This window comes from Phascolarctos cinereus, unplaced genomic scaffold, assembly GCF_003287225.1.
Source record: "Phascolarctos cinereus isolate Bilbo 61053 unplaced genomic scaffold, phaCin_HiC Scaffold_5;HRSCAF=322, whole genome shotgun sequence".
NCBI classification, from domain to species: domain Eukaryota; kingdom Metazoa; phylum Chordata; class Mammalia; order Diprotodontia; family Phascolarctidae; genus Phascolarctos; species Phascolarctos cinereus.
Window position 1 is genome coordinate 271,553,924 of NW_027555958.1, and position 23,277 is coordinate 271,577,200.

A 23,277-nucleotide genomic window follows, 5' to 3' on the forward strand; every position below is an offset into this window, starting at 1 on the left:
TACTGGCTCTCCCAGACCATCAAAGTTGGTGTCTCTGAGAAGAAATTGGCCTCGAGAGATATTCTGCAAAATCAGTCCATCGATCAATAAGCACTTATTAAATACCTACTATGTGTCAGTCACTGAACTAGGTGCCAGGGATACAAAACGGAACAGAAGTGAAACAATCCCTACCCTCAAGGAATTTATCTGTATCAGGGGAAACCTGTACATGTGTGTATATTTGTGTGTATATATATATATATACACACATATGTGTGTGTGTGTGTGTGTGTGTATATATATGTATGTACAAAACAGGTACCAAATAGATACACGGTGATTTTAAAGAGGAGGATATTAGCAGCTCAGTGTTAAACTGAGTGTTGAAAGAAACCAAGGTGAGAGAAGCAGAGGTGAGAGTATGTGCATATGAAGTGTGTGAAGAGAGAACAAATAAGGCCAGAAGGATCATTTGGACCATGCTGTGAAGGGCTTATCACTTTGGCAGCTGTGTGGAAGATGCACTGGAGTGGGGACAGAGTGGGACAGGTGCAGTACAGGAGGCTGTTCCAATACTGTAAAGGAGAAGAGATGAAGGCTATAAGGGTGGAGAGAAGGGATCATATAGTGAGAGTCTGTGAAGGTAGAGATTTGGTGATGGATTGGATATGTGGGCTGAGGAGGAGTGAGGAGTTGAGTAGGACACCAAGTTGCTGAACCTGGTAAGAGAAAGTGTCAAGTTTGGAAGAAAAGATGATGACTTCTGTCTGGACGTATTGAGTTTGAGGTTGCCTGCAGGACATCCAGTTTGAAATGTTCAAAAAAGAAGTTGGTGATACAGGATGGGAGCTCAGGAGAGAGATTGGGACTGGATCTGGGAATCAACTGGATAGAGATAGTAATTGAACCCCAATGGAATCTAATGAGGTCATCAAGGGAGAAAAGAAGGGGATCTACCTTCCCATTACCTCCAGCTCTCCAGTCTTTAGACAGGGGTCATCTTCAGCAGCTCTGCTTCCTGGCTGTCTGTCTAGAGGGAAGGACATTCAATTTAGGGCTAGAAGAAGGGGTCTTAACCTTCATTGTGTCATGAACCCCTTGGCAGTCTGCTGAAACCTATGGACCTCTTCTTAGAATAATGTTTTCAAATGCATAAAATAAATTGCATAGTATTACAAAGGAAATCAATTCTATTGAAATATGGTTATCAAAAAAAAAAGTCATGGACCCAAGGTTATGAACCTGTGTGCTAGAAGGAATCTTAGTCATCATTTACTTACCTTGCTCATTTTATAAATGAAACTATCTCTTTTTTTTAAGCACAGAGACTTTTTAATTTTTTTTTTATTCTAAATTCTCTCCTTCCCCTAACCAAAGAGAAGGCAAGAAACACAAAATTTAGGGCAACTAGGTAGCACAGTGAATAGAGCTCTGGCCTTGGAGTGAGGAGGACCTGAGTTCAAATTTGGCCTCAGATACTGGACACTTACTAGCTGTGTGACCCTGGGTAAGTCACTTAACCCCAACTGCCTCACCAAAAAAAAAAAAAAGAAAGAAATACAAAATTTATTGCAAATATGTATAGTCATGCAAAATAAATTTCTGCATTAGCTATATACTCCTCCCCCCCCAAAAAAAAGAGCAAGAGAAAGAAATGAAAAAAAATGCTTCTATCTGCATTTTGAATCCATCCATTCTAACTAAGGCTATCTTTAGGGGTCAAGAGTCCATTCTATCTTTTCACATATACCACTGTCAACTGAGCTCAGCTTCCTGTGATAAATTAGAAAATCCCCTCAAAAGAGAACATCCCTAGATACTTGGCCATACCGTCCCATTGCCTATCTCCAGAGACCAAACTCGATGTATATTGGCATGGTGGCACCATGGGGATCTGAAGAGGATCCAGGTGGTCACTTGGGAGCTGCATCACCTCCCCTAAAGGAAACAAAGTCCTTTTCTAGCAATACTTTTAAGAGCAGATGAGATGGGGAGCCATTCAGGTGTTTTTCAGGAGGGCCCCTTTCAAAGACTGGCCTAAAAGGACCATGACTGTGTCCCAGAAACCTTAAATATTCATCCAACGATCAACCAACATTTAATAAGCTTCGCTTATGTGCAAAGCTCTGTGTTCGGCGGTCTGGGACAGCCAAAGATAAAAGACTGGCTGCTCTCAAGGAGCTGGGGAAGGTGTTGACCTTGGTTATAATGGTGTTAGATATAGGCATCAACTTTTGGATCTGAAAGGCACCTTAGATAGCGTCTAATCCAGCTTGCTTATTTTACAGATGAAAACACTGAGTCCCAGAGTCTTGCACATGACTTGCCCTTGCTACTGCTGGACAGCTTGTCAGTAGCAGGGTCAAGACTAGAAGTCCCAATTGGGTGTTCTGACTCACCTTTCAGGACTCTTTCTGCCAAGCCAAGATGCTTCTTATGGGATTTAATCATCCTCTCCTCCTCCCTCCCCGTGTCTCAGATCTGTGAAGGCCAGCCTAAGCATCCTGTGTGCCGAATTACGGAGTGAAGGGGAACCCAAGAAGAAGAGAAACAAATTAGATAAGGGGGTCTACAGCAGCCTCAACTCCCAGGTAAGTCCTTGCCCTATATCCCTGCTCAGTCTATTTTCCACACTCATTCCCTCCTTTCTCCTTCCATCATCTCGTCCCTTTGGCATCCCTGGTTTACTTGGGAGTGATGCCATTTTATTTCAGCCTAGCAGCCATGGAAGGAGCGTGTTCCCATTTCCCTTTTCTACCATCTTGCTGTCTGTTTTGAATAACTGTTTGGACTAAAATTTTTTAAATTGTTAATGGACTCCTTACCAGCCATGAGTATATTGCTAACTCCTCTCTATCCCTGGAATTCCAGAAATAGACCCTGGAATGAGTGCCTTTGGGAGCTGCAGGCCTTAAGTATTCCCAGCCTAGTCAGTGAGCACCATGGACTGAGCGTATTCCTTGTACAGATATCCTATAGGACAGGCCTCCACAGTAGGTTAACCAGTCATCAGCAGCTTATGGATCTTGACCATTTCCTTGATTAAGCTTCCAGCTGGCTCTGTTGTCATCACCAACACCACCCCCAACAAACATATACACGCGTGTGTGCACACAGGAAGTGTAGGAGGCTGGCAGCAGCACTCCCATCTCTTTCTTTCTTGCCTTTCCCCTTCTCTCAGCAATTATATTGTCGGCAACCCTCACCCTGCTCTTAGGCTAAAGATTTGGAGAATCAAAAGTAGCATCTCTCCAGAAAAAGGACCTCTTTTGTTGCAAAAGGATACAAAAAAATAGGTATAGTCCCTGCCCTCTGGATGCTTAAAGTCTGGTTTGAGCAGCAAAATGGTACAGTGGAGAGAGCAGTGGGTCTGGAATCAGTTCAAAAACTTACTCAGAAACTTACTAGCTTTGTAGCCCTGGGCAAGTTACTTAACCTCTGTTTGCCTCAGTTTCCTCAACTGTAAAATGGGGATGATAATAGCACCTACCTCACAGGGTTGTTGTGAAAATCAAATAAGATAACAATTGTAAAGCATTTAACACAGTGCCTGGCACACAGTAGGTGCTGTATAAATGTTAGCTATTATTATTATTGGTTGTAGAAACAGATCATATACTTGAAAAAACTGAAGCTACTTAAGAAAGCAACATATCAGGTGATAAAGAAATATTTATTGAGAAATTTGCTATTCATGTATTCATTCAGCAAATATTTGAATACCTCCTTCATGTACAGCAGTAACGCTTACATAAGAAAAATTCAAGACATAGTATCTTCCTCTAAGTTGCCAAGCAGCCTACTGCCCCAGAAAGAGTCCTAGATTAGGAGTCAGAGGACCTGAGTTCAAATCCCCTCCCTGCCACTTAACTACTTTTGTGACATAGGGCAAATCACTTTACCTCTAGGCCTCAGTTTGCTCACCTCTACAATGAGGGGTTGGACTAGATGACCTCTAAGGTCTCTTCTATCTCTAGGTGTGTGAAAAATGGAGAAATAGTATCAATACATGCAGTACAATAGGAGGTTCACTGGTGGGACATGGTGATGCAGGCCTGTAGCTGCTGTTACTGGGGGTAACCAAAACTGGAGGATTGCTTGAGCTCAGGAGTTCTGAGCTGCAGCCAATCAGGGGCCTGCACTAAGTCCAGCACCAATACATTAACACCCAGCTGCCAAGGGATGGGGTAGGGCCTCCAGCCCACCTCTGGAGGTGGGAACCAGAACAGGTTAGAAAGTATACCACAAGTTGAAACTTCTGAACTATGGGGAGGGGGCAGGGGAAGGGCAGGTTGGGGGCTGTGAGTGGCTGCAGTACATTTAGCCTGAGTGAAACAGGGGGACCCAGTCTCAGAAAGAGAGGAGAGGGAAAAGGAGAGGGAGAAAGAACTGGATTTGGAGACAGAGGCCCCAGGTTTGAATGCTTACTCTGCTACTATCTTTGAAACCTTTGGCAGTCACTTAACTTTCCTGAGCCTCAGTTTCCCAATCTGAAAAATGAAATTTTAGATTTAGATTATCTCGAAGTGCCCTTCTGGCTTTATATTCTTTGATTCCCCAGAGTAAAAAAAAATAATCCTTGGAGGTAAGTTGCTTAAACTTTCTGTGCCTCAGTGGCCTCATCTGTAAAATAAGGGAGTAATGTTTGTTGGCTTCTGAGGTCCCTCCCAGCTAGCTCTATCTATGATCCCATATATTTTCACTTTAAATAAACCCAACATAGGAAAATCCAGATTTATAATGTGGCTAAAATCTTGAGTGAGTTGCCTTACAGCAAAGGCAAACTCCTCTAGGACTCCTAAAATATGGTTCAATTTAAAGAAACTAGGTTTCTACAGAATGTCTCAGGGACACATCTGGTATGTAAAGCAAGACCCACCCATAGCAGAAATTAAGTATATGGGTAGTAAGGAGATGTAGGGTCAAGGTGACAAATCCTCAGTCTTACTCACGGAATTATTTGTGAAAATTCTGTCATTAGAGAAGTTGAGGACCCAGGACTGCATGGCCACAATTCAGAGAAATAAAAACCTTAAAAGCCCTCTTGCCATCTCCCCAACATATCCATACACAGAGCCAGCCCCTTGTCCCACACTCCCTGCCGCCTCCTCAAGGCCAGTCTAGCTAATAATCTCTTGCGTGTGCTCACACCATCTCAGTGACCTCTGTCTTATTTCCCCCAACCCCATCTGAAAATGCAACACTAAACTGCCCTCCACAGGCAATTCAGTGTGTCAGAAATGTGTCCTCTCCCTCCCTTCTTTTCCTTTTGCTTTAGAAAAGCCAACTCTAGCCAGACGCTTTGGTAAACTAGAGTGGCCACAGCGCCCACAACTTTCTGGGTGTCCTTGGCCCCTCTGCCCACCCACGTGGAATCCAGAATGGGCCAGGGTAGGGGAAATGGGATTGCAGTGGTCTAGCACCAGTCTTAAGCTTGTCATCAAGGAAGCAGACACAGTCAGATTTGGGAAGGCCCAAACAGATCGGCACCATTTCCACCCAGGCCCAGACTTTGCCTTGGCTCCTTTGAGGTGTAAGACTCCAGTGGAGTTGGCACAGTCTGAGCAGGGCACTCAGCTAAAGGGAAACTGAGAAAAAAAAATCCATACATCCTTCCCTCATCCCATTCTACAAATAACAGAGGGACAAAATCTGGCCTTTCCCTTACTGCATGAGTACTAGTCCTTTTACCCCGACCCATTTTTAGCTTCTGGTGAGATTTGCCACAGCTGGGCAATTCTGCCAGAGGTCAGTGGGCCTTTGGGATAATTTACTGCTTTTTTTTTTGCTTTTCCTAGAGGAAAAGGGAAAGGAGAACTGAGCCAGTGGCCTAAGCCACCAAAAAACTCGGCCCAGTAATACAGCCTAGCATCACAAAGAATTTGCCTGTTCTGCTTGGGGAAGGTGACCTCAAAGCCAGATTTCTGTCTCTGAATACCCTGCCCCTCACCAAGCCAGCCAGGCATATTACAGGTCCTGAGATGCAAACAAGGACCAAACACTGAGCAGTTTCTCTATATGGGTTATTCCCCAGGAGAAGGTACGGTGCAAAAAGAATGGATCTCAGAGCAAAGTGGCCCAGCTGAAGCCGAAGGTCAGGAACAAAGGTTTGCCAGCTGGCATCAGCCCCTTCCGGCGGAAAGAGTCCAACGCTGGTGGGCGCATCCAAAAGAAGCTGTCTCGAGCCAAGAGCACCAAGGTGGCCTTGGCGGCCAAGCACCCTCAAATAGACAGCAATGGCAAAGACAGCCCCAAGTTCGTGGCCAAGCCCACAACCACAGCAGGAGGAACTGAGGCAGGCAAGTAATCCGGGGTCCAGGCCCACTCTTCACTTCCAGGGGGAAGTGGACAAGGACCTTGAGCTGCCAAACTCAGGTGGGACCAGTTTGGCACAACGTGCTGGACCCAGTTGCTTACTCTGAGTGTCTGGAAAACAGGAGAAAAGGGGAGAAGGCAGGGACCCTTGACTGGTGGAAAAATCAGATTACGGGGAGGCTACAGAGCATAAAAAGAGGTGTGGTTAAGGTCCGTCCTCTGTTGCTGGGCCTCAGCAGCTAGCCTGTGTGACTAAAATGAGGGTACCAGGGAGGGGGAGGGGGGAGCGAGTGGGAAAGAAATCTCGAAGAGGTGACAGAAAGCAAGGTTCTCCATTGGAACACCAGACTTTGTCGTTCTCACTGAAGACTTCCTCCCCTCCTCCTGCTTCCCCATCCCAGAAGCCTAGCAAGTGGCCCTGGAAAGCATTTTGGAAAATGGATTTTAAAATAGCCCTAGCTTTCTTCCTGTGAATCTCCAGCCCAGGATTTGACCTGGGAGCCTGCAGGATGTGTTATCAGACCCCAGAAAAACAACACATGCACATATGAGAAACACAACACTGAACAAATAGATATTTCCTCCCCATTTTCCCTTACTCCCCCCTCTTCCTCCTTACCTTGACTTGTTCACCTCACACACACACACACACACACACACACACACACACCCCAAAAAAAAAATGTGGGGGGGAGACAAGAACCTCTCATTGGAAAGAACAAATAAAAGTTGTGAGGGCTGGAAGAGGGAAGAGGAAGCAGGAAATAGAAAGCAGGAAGGACCCTGGATAGGAGGTATATTCCCTGGGAGCTGCTGGCTGGGCTATGAGATGAGACTGGAAGGCCAAGAGAGTGCTTGCTGGGTAGAAGCTCTGCACCCTAGGTCCTGGGGCATGCCCCAGTGAGCCAGGCCGTGCAAAGAGCTGGTGATCTCAGGCTCTCAGACTTGTTGTAAGGATAAATTGAAATGATGTGTGTTGCCTTCCATGGACATAAGGTGGAGCAGGTTGATAGCTGCTCCAGAGATGATGGGGATCACCCCCATTCATCATCTCCTCATCCCCATTCACCCAAACAAGAGTCCACATGTGACCTCAAGGCCGCCGGTTCCCCACCCCTGGATGATTTCTGAGGTTCCCTCTAACTCAACTCCATGGCTCAACCCTCAGGGATATAGATGAAGTCATCTTGTGGGTTCCAGGCCCACATTATTTTGTTGCCCTCATCCTCTTTTAACCTCTCCCACTCCCTTACCTATAACCAAACAATTTACAAGGTAAGGTGGGAGTGGGGGTTGAAGAGAAGTCAAAGAGATGAACAGCACCCCTGCATCGCTGCCCTACCCCCAGCTCACAGAGAACTTCATTCCATGCCCATTAAAGATACTACCATTCAGAATCTGGAGAACTGAATGCTGAGGACAAGGCTATGATGCTCCAAAGAAGGGGTTCTTAACTTTTTGTGTGTCATAGACCCCTTTGGCCATCTGGCAAAGCCTCTTCTCAAAACAGAAGAGGAGGAACCCTTTTCACAATATGGTTTTTAAATGCATAAAAATAAAATACCTAGGATTATAAAAGGAACCTATTATATTTAAATACTTTTATCAAAATATTTTTTAAAAAAAGTTCACAGACCCCAGGTTAAGAACCTCCATTCTAAAGAGAAGGCCTCTCCCCTTGGCAGAAACTCCAGGAGAGACAGACTGTGATTGGCAGAGCATGGATGCTCAGGGGAAGGTCATCTGAGAACCTAGGCCAGGGCCAGCTCAAAGTGTTTTCTTCTCTCTTCTTGCAGGTGGAAGCCAAGATGAGGACTATGACAGTGAGGACTGTGAGGGGCTTCTAGGAGATGAACCTCCAACCAAGGACCTAAACCCTCCCCTCCATACAGGGGTCAATCCTACAACGTTAGGCCCCTCCCCATCCTCAGTGGTGAAAATGGAAGCAAACCAAAAGGCCAAAAAGAAGAAAGAGAGGCAGGGCTTGCTAGGTAACTATGGGAGGAAATCACAAATGCAGAGACAGAGGAAAGGCGGGAGTGATGGCTAACAGGACAGTCCTCCCCCGCCCCCATGACAACATTGTGGCTCCATGCTGAGGGCACATGCCAATGAGAGTGTGGAGCATATCTCCCTCCACGACCATCCCCATCAAACTCAGTCCCTGTTCATGATGGCTCAACTGCCTGGTATATGAGGGGCCCAGGGAGCATTCGAAGAGCAGCTCATTAGCAGAGCCTTTTCTTTTTTTCATGACTTTTTGTTGATATTTTCTGTTTCTTCTATCACCATAGTATCCCATGTATCTCTCCCCCTCTGCCTCCCAGAGGGCCATCCCATATGCAGAGCCTATTTTTAGCCTTGGTTTTTGTCAGCCGTTCTCACAATCATCATCCAGGACAGTGGCACCAGCTACACGCACCCCTGCTAGCTCCTGCCTTCGTGGGCACCAAGACATTGGCACCCAGAGCTGCAGTAATTCTCTGTATTTTTGCCTCTCGTTTTTTCTCCTAAGGGTCCTGCCAAATATCCAGCGCTGAGGGTGAGGTCAAAATTAAAAGGCGAGCAATAAAGCCTGGAGCTGAGACTCGAAAACTGGAGCGGGCCCCCGTGCGCAGGAGGCCAGGAGTCTGCAATGGAGAGGGCAAGAAGAAACTGAAAGCAAAGCCCAAAGACGGCCTGCGTCCGGAACCTGGGGCTACGCCCAGTGGAGATGATTTCTACAGCCAAGCCCGGACCTTCTCTTCTCGGGAAGAGAGTGGGAAACTGGCCAGCGAGCGACTAAAGAAAGCCACAAGGAAAAGCAAAGTGTTACAGTCAGCTCTAAGGGTGAGAGGGCTTAGTTGGATCCAGGGAGTTTCCAGAGGGAGAAGGAAGAGTGGGAAATGATGGCCCTCACTGTTTCTGTGAGGCTGGCAGCGCACTAGGGGAGACCACAATGTATGGTGGCTGGGACAGCCTGAGCAAAGAATAGCCTCCCTTTCCCCTCTACACACAGACGCCATCAGGGCACTTGGCTATGCCTATATCCTTCCCTCTCTCAGGACAGCTTCTCAAGTCGTTGGTCTTCTCTATTCCATATTGAGACAGAGCCAACCTGCCCTTCGTGGTAGATCTTATTAACCCACAGAAAGTTGGGCAGGCCATGGGAATACAGCTAACACAGAACCAACCACATTTGATATCAGTCAAGCAAGGGCCCCTCAGTGAGTACAGTCTCTGACATGTCTCTATCTTGTCCTCCCCCAACAGCGGAAGAATGGGACCTTGTCTATTGCCTTGTCACCCAGAAATGCCAAGACCATCTTAAGCAAGGGCAAGAAGCTAAGCAAAGTGAAGAGTAAGGCTATCAGCAAGCAGGTAGGCTCTTTGTTCCTTCTTTCTTTCCATCTTTCCTTCCTTCCTTCCTTCTCTTCCTTCTCTTCCTTCTTGCCTACTCTATCTTCCACTGGAGGGAGGGTAAAGCCAATGTTCCTAATGGAAAGAACCAGCCCTAGTTTGTCCCTGGGGACTGAGGCAAGGTGGGGCTGGTTTGGGGCTCGAGCAACTATGCAGAAGTAGACATATTCCTCAACCCCAGGCCCAACCATGGAGTTCCCCACTTTTCTCCAACCACAACCTGCTAAAAGGAAGAAGTTGAATGAGACTGAGCGGGACCCTCAGAAGTCCTGGGTTGGGGATGGGGAAACCAGTGAAGATGTCCCTTAGGTCCTCCACAAGGAGGAAGGAGAGCACCCAGGGGCAACATGTAGGGAGCGCCCATCAGTCTGACCACGTCCTTCTCCTAGGGCAAGGGCCGGGCAGTGAGCCGGCTGCTGGAGAGCTTTGCGGTGGAGGACGACTTCGAGTTTGATGACAACAGCAGCTTCTCAGAGGAAGAGAATAGCACCCTGAGTGGAGACCAAGGCATAGCTCATGGTGAGCTGATCCATCCCAACTCAGTAGCACAGGCTAAGACTCACCCCCACGCACACAGTATTGGCTTGGAGGAATTTGGTAAAGGTAGGGGGGGTGGGGGGTGGTTGAGGACATAGAATAGGAATAGGAGGAGAGCAAGCATTGGCCCTCAAACATGCAGAACGTCCCAGGGTCTCATCTGGAGGCCTAAAGCTTACAGGCCCGATGGGAATTTGGTGGGGGCGACAGCACCCAATTGCCTTCACTGTACTGGCGAGTTTTCTTAGGGGCCACACCAGCTCTTTTCTTAGGGGCCACCTAAGACCTCCACATAGTTTCCTACTCTACATGGCTTGCCCACTATCTTGGGAATCCATCCTTGTGAGAGATGGGTGGTGGGTAGCTGATGCAAGTGTGACTAATGCCCCGCATCATCCTTCAGTCCAGTCATGTACCATCCACAAGGAAGACCTCCAGGATGGCCTACACGTGCTCATCCCCAAGGAGGACAGCCTGCTGTATGCTGGCAGTGTGAAAACCCTACAGCCTCCGGACATGTAAGGATGGCCACACACCCCCCTCAAAAAGGAAGCTGCGAAGATAGATGGGGGGAGGGGGTGGTGTCAGTTTGAGAGATGAACCAGGAAAAGATAACAGGATGTAGGAGAGGAGACCCTGGACCGAGCAAAATCAGGCTGCCCCACTTAGGAGGGCTGGGAATACGGTCATAGAGATGCAATCAGAAGGAATTTTAGAAGTCAGCTAGTCCAACCCCCCATTTTACAGAGCAAGAAACTGAGGCCCATTGAGATTGAGTGACTTTTCAAAGTCACACTGGTTAAAATAAGAAGCAGAGCTGGAGTTTGAATTCAGGCCTTATTTCCCCAAGTTTAGTGCTTATCATACAGAAAGGGAACCTCTTCCCCTCTTGCCCACCTACCCTAGCAGTTTGATCTTTCCTGGACCAAGGAAAGTAGTTCCCTTCCTTCTTAGCTAAAGGACGGTGGGATCCTACTCTCTTCTCTCATTCGCTGTGTGGCTGGAGGTCGGGATGGGGCTTCTCCCGGTGTCTTCTCAGTGTTGCCTTAGACCCTCCTTCCCTGCCCTCACTCTCTCACACCTTGGTGAAGGCAGAGCAGCCTCAGGTGAGTGGAGGCTCTCCTTCCCCGGCCTCTTTTCATTGGCTCTTTCCAAACTCTGCTTTTCAGCTACAGTATCGTGATTGAGGGGGAGAGAGGAAACAGACAGAGGATCTACTCCCTGGAGCAGCTGTTACAGGAAGCTGTGAGTTCTAGGTCTTGAATGATCACCTTTTACTTTGAGATGAATGGACACATTCCCCTGGCGTCCTCTTCTTGGCTGGGGAGGTCTTGTGCCCCTCTTTCTCTTATCCCCAAAAGGCCCTCTCTCTCTAAATCAGAATGAAGGAATAGCTCCCAGCCAAAGGCCTCATGGCTGCAAGGACTTTTCCTCTTATTTATTCCCAGAAGAAGCCTTTTATCTCAGCTCTGCCATTAGCCCAGGGCCTGACACATCACCACTTCCTTTCCGTAGCTCCTCCCCCAAGTTTAAATCCAATTGGATGATCTTAGCTCATATTGGTTTGGTCTCTCCAAAGTCCCCAAACTCCCTGCCTGCCACCTCTCCAAATGGAAGCCCTATGTCGGAATGCTTTCTCAGGATCTCCACCCAAGCATCTCTCCTAACCCAGCTCATCTATCTTCCCTGCACCCTTGTCTCTGTTCAGGTCCTTGACATCCGGCCCCAATCAAGTCGCTACCTCCCGCCGGGCACCCGGGTCTGTGCCTACTGGAGTCAAAAGTCTCGCTGCCTGTACCCAGGCAATGTGGTCCAAGGTGAGAGAAGGGGTACAGGTGCCAAGAGGAGGAAAAATCCCCACTGGAGGAGTGTGGATTCTCCCCACCCCTTCTTCTTGCCCCCTGCTTCTATCCTCCCTTCTTCTCCCACTGTGGGTGGTTAATAATGGTGTGACTAATGCCCTGGGCAACCATAGTTAAATGCCAACTTCTCCTTTCAGTGCTGGACAGAAATAACAGGCAGGTTGACATAGGGATACAGTCACAGAATTTTAGAGCTGAGAGGAACCTGAGGGGTAATCTAGTCTGATTCCTTCATTTTACAGGAAACGGAGGCTCAGAAAGAGGAGATGACTTGCCCAAGGTCATAATTAGCTGTTGCCAGTCAGGAGTAGAGCTCAAGTTCTAATGCCCCTTCTACTATATGGTGCTGACTCCCAAGAAGTGCCTTTCCTCACCATCCCACATCTAGAAACTCTGCCCTCTTGTCATCTTTCAGTCTTCCCTATCCAAGTTATATCTCCCTTCAACCCCATCTCCCCAGTATCACAGCTCTTCCAATGTTCCTTGAACATCCTCTCTCCTCTGCCTCCCGTGCAAGAACCTTATAACATTTCCCCATCATCACCATACCCCCTAATGGCCCCCTACCCACCCCTCACACTTACACCTGTGGCCCTTAGGCTCACCCCCTAGCAGTATTCTGAGCTGAGGCTGGTCCAGCTACAGACCCCAGAAGAAGAGAGGGAGCCAAGGAGTTTCTTGGCTGGCAGTGACATATTCCTGCTTATGCAGGAGCAAGATAATAGAATCTGCTCTGAATGTCACCATAAAAAAAGGTGGAGTAAGGAGTAGTATCCATAGGGAGGGGCTCTTGCTGCTGCTGCTGCTGCTGCTGCTGCTGAGCTAAGCAAAAAGAGTAATTATCACCCAATGAGCCCTTATCCTGCTGCCATTGAGAAAACATTTAAATGTGAATTAGCTCTCCATTAGGGTGACCCATTCCCTGCTGGACTTGGGGCTGGGGAGGGGAGCAGGGATCAGGAAAGGATGGATCGAGAAAGCAGCCCTCTGGAGAGGGAAGCGTGCATGTCCTCAGCTGTATCTGCTTGACCTCAGCCTTATGGAGATCAGGGTGTTGGGTCTAGGCAGAGCTGGGTGGAAGACCTGAATTCTGTGTGTGCATGGTGCTCTGGATGGGTCTCAGCATCTGGTGTGTACATTGGAAGGGAAGGGGCATGATGAATGGTAATAATATTGCAATGAGAGCAGAGTGGCTGTTAGGAGTGAGAAGAGATGAAAGCCATCAGTTACCCAGGCTGGGGGTGGGGAACTCCAAGGTCGAATGTGATCTGGGAGCTGAATTTTCTCAGTGTCATTTGTCAGAGGCCCCTCTGGGAGCCCTTTCCCTTCATCAATCCCCGTCTGATTGCACAGGGCAGCCCTCTGCCTCACTCTGTCTCACCTCTAGGGCCCCCAGATACACCCAGCTCTCTACCTAACCCTTTTCTCCTCTGCTTTTCTATCTAGTATTTAACATCTACAGGTGCTTAGAGAGATAGTAACTCTATGTGTTCCCACTGAGGATGGGGCAGGGTGAGAGCTGTCTTGATAATGTGGGGTTCTGGCTCCTGACCTTTGGTATCACTTCTGGACAGTCTCACCTGCCTCTGCCCCTAGGGCTTAACCTTCTGATCTCCACCACCTACAGGTGCCTCTAGTGATGAAGAAGAAGACCTAGATTCAGTGGTAGTTGAGTTTGATGATGGCGACACAGGCCACATCTCCGTATCCAATATTCGATTATTACCTCCAGACTTCAAGATCCAGTGTGAGTCCACTTGGGGACCTTGCATCATATAGGGCAGAGGGAGGTTCATCTAGTTCAATCATCATTCACCTGAGATCATTTCTACCCTAAGGTCCGCCTTGGCCCCCCACACCCCTTAGGACAGGTTTACTTGACTCCCATCTCTGTTTGGAATGCTCTCCTGCTCAAGGGTGCATTCTTTCTGAAACCCTAGCATGAAACTGGGGACTACGTTCCTTCATGCTGTAGCAAGGAACCTCAATTATCATGCCATGCTGAGGGGGGGCAGGAATGAGTAGTGTCTCTCCTGCCCTGCCTCCAGCCCTCCCCAGCCTCCCGCCATGTAGTCATAGAACTGTTGTTCTGGGTGAAGAATGGACAAGGGTGGGGTGAACAAGGTCTGTTGGGATGAAGAGATCGCTGGTTCTGAATTGCAGGCACAGAACCCTCCCCAGCCCTGCTCGTGTCCAGCAGCTGTCGCAGAAACAAGAGATCTTCCAATGATGCGCCCCCACCCAGTGAAACAGCACCCAGTCTGTCTCCTGAGGGGCGGGATATCCCTGAACCCTCAAAGAACTTGGGGAAGAAGGCTGTCAGCAAAGAAAAATCAGGTACTCAAAGGGGTGCTTAGGAAATTGCCGGAAGAGGGGTAGCCTCAAAGGGGCTAGAACAGAGGTAGCCTCAAATTGCATTTCCTGGAGAGACAGATAAAGCACTGGGCTATGTGAAAAGGGAGATGGTGTGGCTTTGGGCTAGGGGTAGGCACTTCTGTTGCTCCATAGGGTATAGAGATAAAGGGTCACTGATACAGCTGGGACCCCACAAGTAGGAAGGACAGGTAGCTGCCTGTTGTATGAGATACTGGAGTACCCACAGCCAACACTTTTGAAATACAACTTTTTAAAAATAAATGCAAGTATTTTTATGCTAAGAAATCGCCCTCTCCACAACACATTAGTATTTCTTTTGTAGTAAGTCAAGTCTCTTGTGTTAAGGATGAAGGATCAAATCCTTTAGCAGACCTCTTGCTGAGGGCACAAAAATGCCTTGTCTCAATTTGGGCAAGCTTTAGTGAAAGACCAGAGGGATGATGGGATGGGTTGTATGGAGGTAAATGTCAGCAATGTTCTGGGAGGTGGAATGGGGGGAAGGGGAAGTAGAGCAAGGAAAGAGCAGTATGACCTCTCTGATGCTACTGCATTTTCATCCCACAGGCAAAGCTGATGTCTTAACGCCAGGAGCCAAGACACCAGTGGTAGCAGCCGAGCACTTCCTGGGCCGACGGGGCAGCCCGATGCTGAGCTGGTCTTCAGTGGCACAGACTAAGAGGAAGGGGACGGCAATGGCGGCAGGAGGAGGAGGAGGAGGAGGCAGCAAGACTACAGGTGTCCTCCAGAACCTCTTCCAGCTCAATGGCAGTGCCAAGAAGCTGAGAGCCCGAGAAGCCTTGTTCCCAGTGCATAGCATGGCCACCCCAGTCTTCGGCAATGGCTTTGGGGCAGACTCCTTCAGCAGCATAGCCAACTCTTATGCCCCATTTGCAAGCGGGGCAGGGCTGGCCCTGCCTGGGGGTGCCCACAAGCTGCTTCGGGCAAAGAAGGCAGAGCGGCTGGAGGCTGAGAAGAGTGGGCGTCGAAAAGTTGGTGGGGAGTTCCTGGTCAAGCTGGATCATGAAGGGGTGACCTCACCCAAGAATAAGAACTGTAAGGCCCTGCTCATGGGTGACAAAGACGACGGACCCAAGCTGGGGAGACCCTTGCCCACTCCAGGCTATGTCCACCCAGCTCTAGTTGGCAAGGAAAAAAAAGGGCGGGCTCCCGTCCACCCATTGCCCATGGGGCTGGCACTGCGTAAATATGCAGGCCAAGCTGACTGTTCACTGCACTGTGACAGCGACTGCCACAGCTCCTACTCCGATGAGGATGAGGATGGACTGGCAGGCAACGTCCCCTCTCGCTTTCTCACCCGCCTCTCGGTCTCTTCCTCCTCGTCCGGTTCCTCCACATCTTCATCCTCAGGCTCCATCTCCACCTCTAGCCTCTGCTCCTCAGACAACGAGGACTCGTCCTATAGCTCGGATGATGAGGACTCAACTTTGCTGCTCCAGACTTGTCTCACCCATCCTGTGCCTGCCCTTCTGGCGCAGCCCGAGGCCCTGCGCTCGAAGGGGGGCAGCCCCCATCCTCACCCCCAGCGCTGCTTCCTCGCCAAAGCCACCGCGGCCAGTGGCAAGACCAAGATGAAGCGGAAGGAGGCCCTGAGCTTCTCCAAAGCCAAAGAGTTTTCCCGAAGGCAGCGGCTGCCCTCCGTGGAAAATCGGCCAAAGATCTCAGCCTTCCTGCCAGCCCGGCAACTATGGAAGTGGTCTGGGAATCCCACTCAGGTAAGGGGTGGGAGTCACTAGGCCTGGAAGGCAGAGAATCCCTGAGTCCTCTCCCTCGAAACTTCCTTAGGAGGGAAAGTTGGTGTGGGATTTCTTAGATGAAATTCCAAGAGGAGAATAGTGGAAAGCTTCAGATATATACAAGCAATAACATTCTCCATTTCTGTCTCTGTCTGTGTGTCTGTCTTCTTCCCCCCCCGACTCCGCCTTCTCTGTCTCTGTCTCTGTCTGTCTCTCTCTCTGTCTCTATCTCTCTCTCTATGTCTGTCTGTCTGTCTCTCTCTGCCTCCCTTCTCTGTCTCTCTTTTTCTCTCTCTGTTTCTCTCTCTGTTGTTCTCTGTCTCTGTCTCTCTTTTTCCCTCTCTGTCTCTGTCTCTTCCCCTCACCCCACCCTTTCCTTCTTCCTCTCTCACCCCTTAATCCATCTCGCCCCCACTCTGTCCAGATGTCCTAGCTTTCCCAAACTGTGAGTATCTTCTTCCTTGTTTCCTCACTAGCTACATTCCTATTACATGTTTTACAGCATTTCCATCATAGCACCACCTGCACACACTCATCTCACACCTTCCCAATTCGGCCTGTCACTCCTGGCACCTTCCTTCCGTCCAGAGTATTCTTGTCCCTCAAAGCCTTTCTTTGGTCTATCTGCAGAGGCGGGGAATGAAAGGGAAGGCCAGGAAGCTGTTCTACAAGGCAATCGTTCGGGGAAAGGAGACGCTCTGCATCGGGGATTGCGCTGTCTTCTTGTCGGCAGGCCGACCCAACCTACCCTATATCGGACGCATTGAGAGCATGTGGGAGTCCTGGGGAAGCAACATGGTGGTGAAGGTGAAATGGTTCTACCACCCAGAGGAGACCAAGTTGGGCAAACGACAAAGTGACGGGAAGGTGAGGCTGGTGGGAGGGTCTGGGAGCTCCTTGGGAGAAGATGGCTTCCTACAGGCTAAAGTATCACCATCTCCTAGGCCACTGCAGCAAGCTGGGTGCTGATTTAATGCTTTGAAGCATGAGAATCTGGGTGTACTTCCCTCAGGCTGGACATATGTTGTCTGCTAGGGCCTTCTCCACACTCCCACACAGTTCTGTCCTCCTTTGGGGAGGTCTTCTAGGGACCAGAATCCTACCTCCAGCCTAGGAATTGACTCCATTGCACTATAATGGCCCACATGCCTTGAGGCGCACCATTGGTTCACAACGATCCAGTTCATATTAGAAGTTCATCTCTCCTGCAGGATCAGTGACTGCTGGGTGGGTGCCAGTCAAGGAGAGGTACCATGAACAGTGGGAACAGTGGCCTTCATTGCATCCCTTTTCTGGTGTGGGATGAGTAGCAAAGATTCTTAGAAGTCATCTAATGCAACCCCTTATTTTACAGGGGAACAAAGTCACTTCCCGTCCCTGAGGGAAGAAGGTTGCCCAAGAAGGTTGCATGGGAAGGAATGTTGGCACTTGGGGAAACTCCCAGGGAATAGCAGCCGGTGGCTTAGCCATTGATCCAACCCACTCTTTCTGTCCCCTCCCTCTCACAGAATGCCCTGTACCAGTCATGCCATGAGGATGAAAATGACGTCCAGACCATCTCACATAAGTGCCAGGTTGTGGGGAGAGAACAATACGAGCAGATGACTCGGAGTAAGAAATATCAGGACCGCCAGGACCTCTACTACCTGGCAGGGACCTATGACCCCACCACAGGACGCCTAGTGACAGCAGATGGTGTGCCCATCTTGTGCTGATCTGGGCAGTACCACTGGAACTTGCCACTGCTTTGCATGAGGGGGTGCACTGAACAGCTCTCCCCAAACCCCACCCCAGGGCAGTGACCTCCCTAATCATCGGAAACTTGAAAACTTTGTTTCATCCTCCTCTACCCTGAGCCTCCCCGGACCTCCCCCCACCCACTCAGATGGCCTCTGCTTCCCGGAGCAGTTTCCTCCCCACGGATGAGGAGGAGTGTGGATCACGGAAGAGGAGCCAGGTTGTGACAACTGGCAATGTTGGGGTCTTCCATCCAAGCCCCCGTCAGGACCCTCCCTGCCTAACAGCAAGCTTTAAGGCAGGCCCCACATGGCACTCCAGAATGGAGAGTCTGAGTAAATATGCAAAACTCATCCCAGCAAGATTCAGGCTTTTTAAATTATTATTATTATTGTTATTATTATTAATATTAATTATTTTCCCTGGAAAGAGAAAGCTCTCTGGCTTCAGAATCCAATTCCCCATCTGACTCTGATCCTGCTAGGCCCCAAGGTCTCCTTCCTGGGACCTGGACTGAGGGCCACATTCCCCTCAGTTGATTACACACACAGACCCGTGGATTTCCACCTCTGTTTTTCTCCCCAGTATTGGCAGTTCACAAGAGATTAGAATTCAAGCCATATTTTCCCTAGTACCTCTGACTGTCTCCCACCAGGGAAAGCAGAAATCAGGTGTATTGTCTATTTATTTCTCTATGTAAATATTGTATTTCTTCGGGGAAGTTTTATGGAAAAAAAACTAGAAAAAAAGAAGGTTTTTGTGAGCGTGTGTGTGTGTATGTGTGTGTGTGAGCGTGTGCGCATGTGTGTGTGTTGGGAGGGATTTGGGTTTGGGAATTTTCTTTGAAAATGCACTGTTTTTTCTCAGCCTGGCTGAGCTCCAGGACTGGGCTAATCTGTAAATATAGAGGCAGCATTTGGGTGGGCGGGTAGGGGTTGTTAAGGGCCAGGAGAGCAACTGTGGGCACTCTAGTGAAGTGTTCTTAATGAGAGATATCCCACTTTAATTCACTAACCTCCTTATGGAACTGTTTAAAGATAGAAATCACACCAAGGTCTCTTTCCTTTTATACATCCTTTAAATACACACACACACACACACACACACACACACACACAATTGGGGGGTTGGGGAAGATGGCATGAGGAGATGCCCCCATAAGAAAAGATTATAAATTATTCTAAAAATCAGTATCAACTGTGTCCCTCATCCCTTGGGGGCAGGAGCTGGGGATGGGGGACAACAGCCATATTTATCTTACCTCTGTTTTTAAAAAAAAATCTGCAAAACGGGAAAAGTAAAATGAGATTAAAAAGCGATTAAAAAGCGAGAGAAAGTAAGAGAAGGTCATCTTTTCATTTTATTCATTCTATATATTGCAAGTTCTTTCCTAGTTCAGTTTTCTATGGTTGACTCCATGTCCCCTTGTCCCCACTTCACGGCCCCCATAGCCCAGGAGAGACTAGGTACCTGCTGTCCATCCAGGACAATAGAGGCTCAGGCCTACCCCTCCCCCACCATCTTTGGTGTCCCTTCCTGTTCACTTGTCAATATCCATACAAGGAACACCAAAAAAACGACCCTACACTGGCTTAGGCAGGACTGCAATCCTCTCCTCAACCTAGCGCCTCAATTTTATTTTTCAAGTCAGAAACCCTGCAAACAAACAGTGATGATGTATGAAAATTATACCTCAGTTCTTGGAAACTCAGGCAGAGATAGATCTACCTTTTCCTTCTTTCTAGCTCTCTTGTGATAGCCCTTCCTCAGTTTAAGAGGAGTAAGGCGGATTCCCCCTTTTCAGGTTCCTTCCTTTCATCCTCAGCCCCCTCTTTGAGTTGCTGCAGCACAGGAAGCTGAGACAGATTTGCTTTTTCCAATGTGCAGAGTAAGAGGAAGAAGGAAGGAAGGAAATTCCCCTCTAACCTAATCCCTCATGTACCCATCCCAACCGTTGCCCCAGAATCATGCCATATGACCTTTGTGGCTCTCTTGGTGGGCAGCATGGCCACAGGACCACATGGCTGCTTCTTTCTCTCTCCCCACCTCACATCTAAAGTCAAATCGAATGACTTTCCATGAAAACATCAGACAATAAAGACAATAAAAGAGCAAACCAAAGCAGAGAAAATGCCCTCCCCATCACCTTGCCACTTTCTTTCCCCCAACCCCAATGCCCTCTCTGACCTCCTGGCCTTTCCATGGCCAGGAAGCCCTCTCTGTAACACCCCTGGGTGGGTGTGATGAATACTGTCCGCCTCTGACCTAGATGGAGCCCACGTGGAGGACAATCAAACACAGCTCTCTGGAGCACATTCTTTTCAGGAGGAAGTCAAGTCCCATCCTTCCCCTCCCAGCCTTCTCCCCTTGGTGCATGGGCTTCGGGTATTGATTGCCTTCTTTGATTACCTGTTTTTGTTTTTGTTTTTTCCCTGTGGTGGTTTTTTTTTTGTTTGTTTCCCTTTTGTTGGTTGGTCGGGTGGAGATGGAGATGAAAGTAGATGCTGTGGGCTAAGTGACCTCTGGCCATGAGACGATTGGTTGCATCATGTGGGCACCTGGGTCTCCCAGAGCCTTCATCATGTAGACAGGCCAAGACCAGAGAAAGCATTTGCCAGAAAGGAATGCAAGCCTTCCAGATTGGACCATTGTTTAGTACACAGTTCAAACTTTTGTGGCCTTGTTGTGTGGTATTTCAGTTCCCTCTCTAAGATTCACTCAACATGATGCCTAATGCCCTTTCTTGACTTTTTCTCCTCGACTTAAAAATCAATTCATTCCTTGGGCCCCAGAGTGCCATGCCCTAGTATTAATAGGACAAGGTAAGAATTTATATTCGTGTAAAGGGTAGCACAATGACTCCAAAGATTGAGGCTGTCCAGAACTGTCTGAGAACTGCACAGCACTATTCTTTTAGGAAAAATCATAGACATAGACTGTCAGAACTGGAAGAGATCTTGGGAATCATCTAATCCAAAAATATTTGGGCCCTTTTCCTCTTTATTTTCTAGTTGACCAATTGAGTTGGGCCTGAGTTGAAAATGTGACTTCTTTTAGAGCATATTACATGTACTCTACTGGTCTCAGACCAATAGTACAAACTCCCTGGGCCTCTATGCCTCCTAAGGTGGCAATTATTGAATGGTTGGACCAGAAGGGAGAAGTAAAGGGGCCAGGTGAGAGGGCCTCAGTTTGGTCCACCACCTTATAGAGCATCCTTTCCTGCCCTCACCTTTATTTGAACCATTGGGTTCTATCACTAAGCAGTTTTCCTATTCTTAGGATGAGCCCTCTTAAAGAAATCCTCTAGTAAGAGCAGGTACCAAAATATCTGAAACTAGCAGGTGTCACAGTTAAATCCTTTAGAACTTATTCCTAAAGGTGACATTAATGAGATTTCTGCTTCAGGGCTCAGGTCTTCCATCTTACTGATTCCTGCCTAACCACTGCTGATCTCCCTCTCTCCACCCCACCTATACTCCCATCCCTCACCTCTTAGCCTTCCTTTCCTTAAAAGAATGAGGAATAAATCAATGGGTTTCAAGGAGTCTCTGGTGTCCCAAGAGGCAGCCTGGCCCATGTCTATGCCTTATGGCTTCCAGTTTCCAGGCAATGTGATCCTGGATCGAAGGACAATGGCAGAAAGTTTGGGGGAGGAAGGGCTTTTCTTATTTTGGGGGTATCCTCCAATGCCTCAGTCTTCTTCTGTCTCTTGGCATGAGTGCAATATTTGCTATCTGTGGTTTTCTCCTTTGGTCACTAAAGGCAAAGGCAGCAACCTCCTCCAAGCCCAGGGGCTGGGAGGTCCTTCTTTTTGAGCTGAGAAAACTGATGAAATTCTATCAGAGACTAGCTCGCCCCTTCACCCCACATCCCCACTGAAAGTTCCACTTTCGGTCTGAAAATATACAAGGATATTGAGTGAAGAAAAAGTGAGTAAGTGACAAGGAAAGTGAGGACAGTGTTGTTGGCTGAAATTAGAATCTAAAGCTATTTTAAACCCCAAGTACAGAAGAACTGAGAGAGTGAAAGGGAAAAAAAGACCCCTTTTTTTGTCACTCCTGTTGAAGTTTCTTTTCCTCCTTGTGTTGGGTTTTCTGTTGTCTTTCTTTCTTTTGTATAAATAACGTGAATTCCCCTCCCTTTCTAACCGTGGTTAAATGTTGTGAAAGCCGGTATTATTGTAAATGTGTAAAGTATGATGATGGTTGGAATTTTTTTTCAATGTAAACACTAAAAGTACAAAAACAAAACAAAGGTTTTATGAACAGCAAACTCTATGTAAAGGCATTTTAGTATTAATTTTTTATTGATAACTTGGCTTATGAATAAATATATGAAACATTGTTCAGGTCATCTGGTGTACATGCATATGAAGCTAGGTACACGTACATTCACTCCCAAGCATTCTCAGGGACACACGGGAATGGACCTTACTTCTCTGGACTGTGTTTTTGCCAAATGAATCAAAATGACCAGCCTGAGCATGGATGACAAAATTAATCATGTCTGGCTCAGCCTAATCTTTCAAGGGCAATCCAAACGGAACTGTCACCAGCTGGATTGCTGAACAGTGATCCCCCTTAGCACCACTGTTCCTCATTCAGCTGCCCATTTGTTTATTCTAACTGGACTACCATTGCATCTGAGCATTGGGACTTAGAGAAAGTGAGGAGAGGATAAGTGGGAGGATGTTCTTATAAGAGTGCATTTGTTTAATGAGCAAGAAACCTACACCTAGCATGGTTGCAGCTCTGAGACAACTCCTGGAATCCCAGGACTTAGTCCAGCAACATTTATTAAGCACCTTTTAGGTGCAGGATTATACTCAGAAGAGTCGAATATGGTGATACATGCCAGAAAGACCTGCTATTGGGGGAGGCTGAGGCTGATGGATCCCTTGAGTTCAGGGGTTCTGAGTTGCTGTAAGGCTAACATTGATTGGGTGTCTGCACTATGTCTGGCACCAATATGGTGAGCCCTCAGGAATGGAGGGCCACCAGGCTGCCCGAAGAGGAGCAAACTGGCCCCTGTCAGAGGAGCATACGACTCCTAAGTTGGTTAGTAGTGGGGCAGCTAGGTGGTACGGTGGATAAAGCACTGGACCTGAAGTCAGGAGTTCAGATCTGGCTTGTGACCCTAAGCAAGTCACTTAACCACACTTGCCTTAGTTTCCTGATCTGTAAAATGAACTGGCAAACCACTCCAGCATCTTTGCCAAGAAAACCTCAAAAGGTGTCACAAAGAGTTGGATACAACTGAATGACAACAAAACTGATGAGTAGTGGGATCAGGTCCGTGAGTGGCCACTGTAT

At 48.1% G+C, this 23,277-nt stretch overlaps 1 protein-coding gene across 1 annotated transcript in view; it reads left to right on the forward strand.

The window, feature by feature from the left end:
- The window catches only part of BAHCC1 (BAH domain and coiled-coil containing 1), a 158,518-nt gene extending 136,210 nt beyond the window's left edge, over positions 1-22,308 (forward strand). The window contains 14 exon segments of the mRNA XM_021000779.2: positions 2,462-2,573; positions 6,017-6,281; positions 8,094-8,288; positions 8,813-9,126; positions 9,550-9,657; positions 10,086-10,215; positions 10,637-10,751; positions 11,403-11,478; positions 11,942-12,050; positions 13,723-13,842; positions 14,259-14,432; positions 15,036-16,204; positions 16,856-17,092; positions 17,734-22,308. Coding sequence (XP_020856438.1) covers positions 2,462-2,573; positions 6,017-6,281; positions 8,094-8,288; positions 8,813-9,126; positions 9,550-9,657; positions 10,086-10,215; positions 10,637-10,751; positions 11,403-11,478; positions 11,942-12,050; positions 13,723-13,842; positions 14,259-14,432; positions 15,036-16,204; positions 16,856-17,092; positions 17,734-17,940 — 3,331 coding nt within the window. The 3' untranslated portion in view covers positions 17,941-22,308.
- Positions 22,309-23,277: the final 969 nt, after the last annotated feature.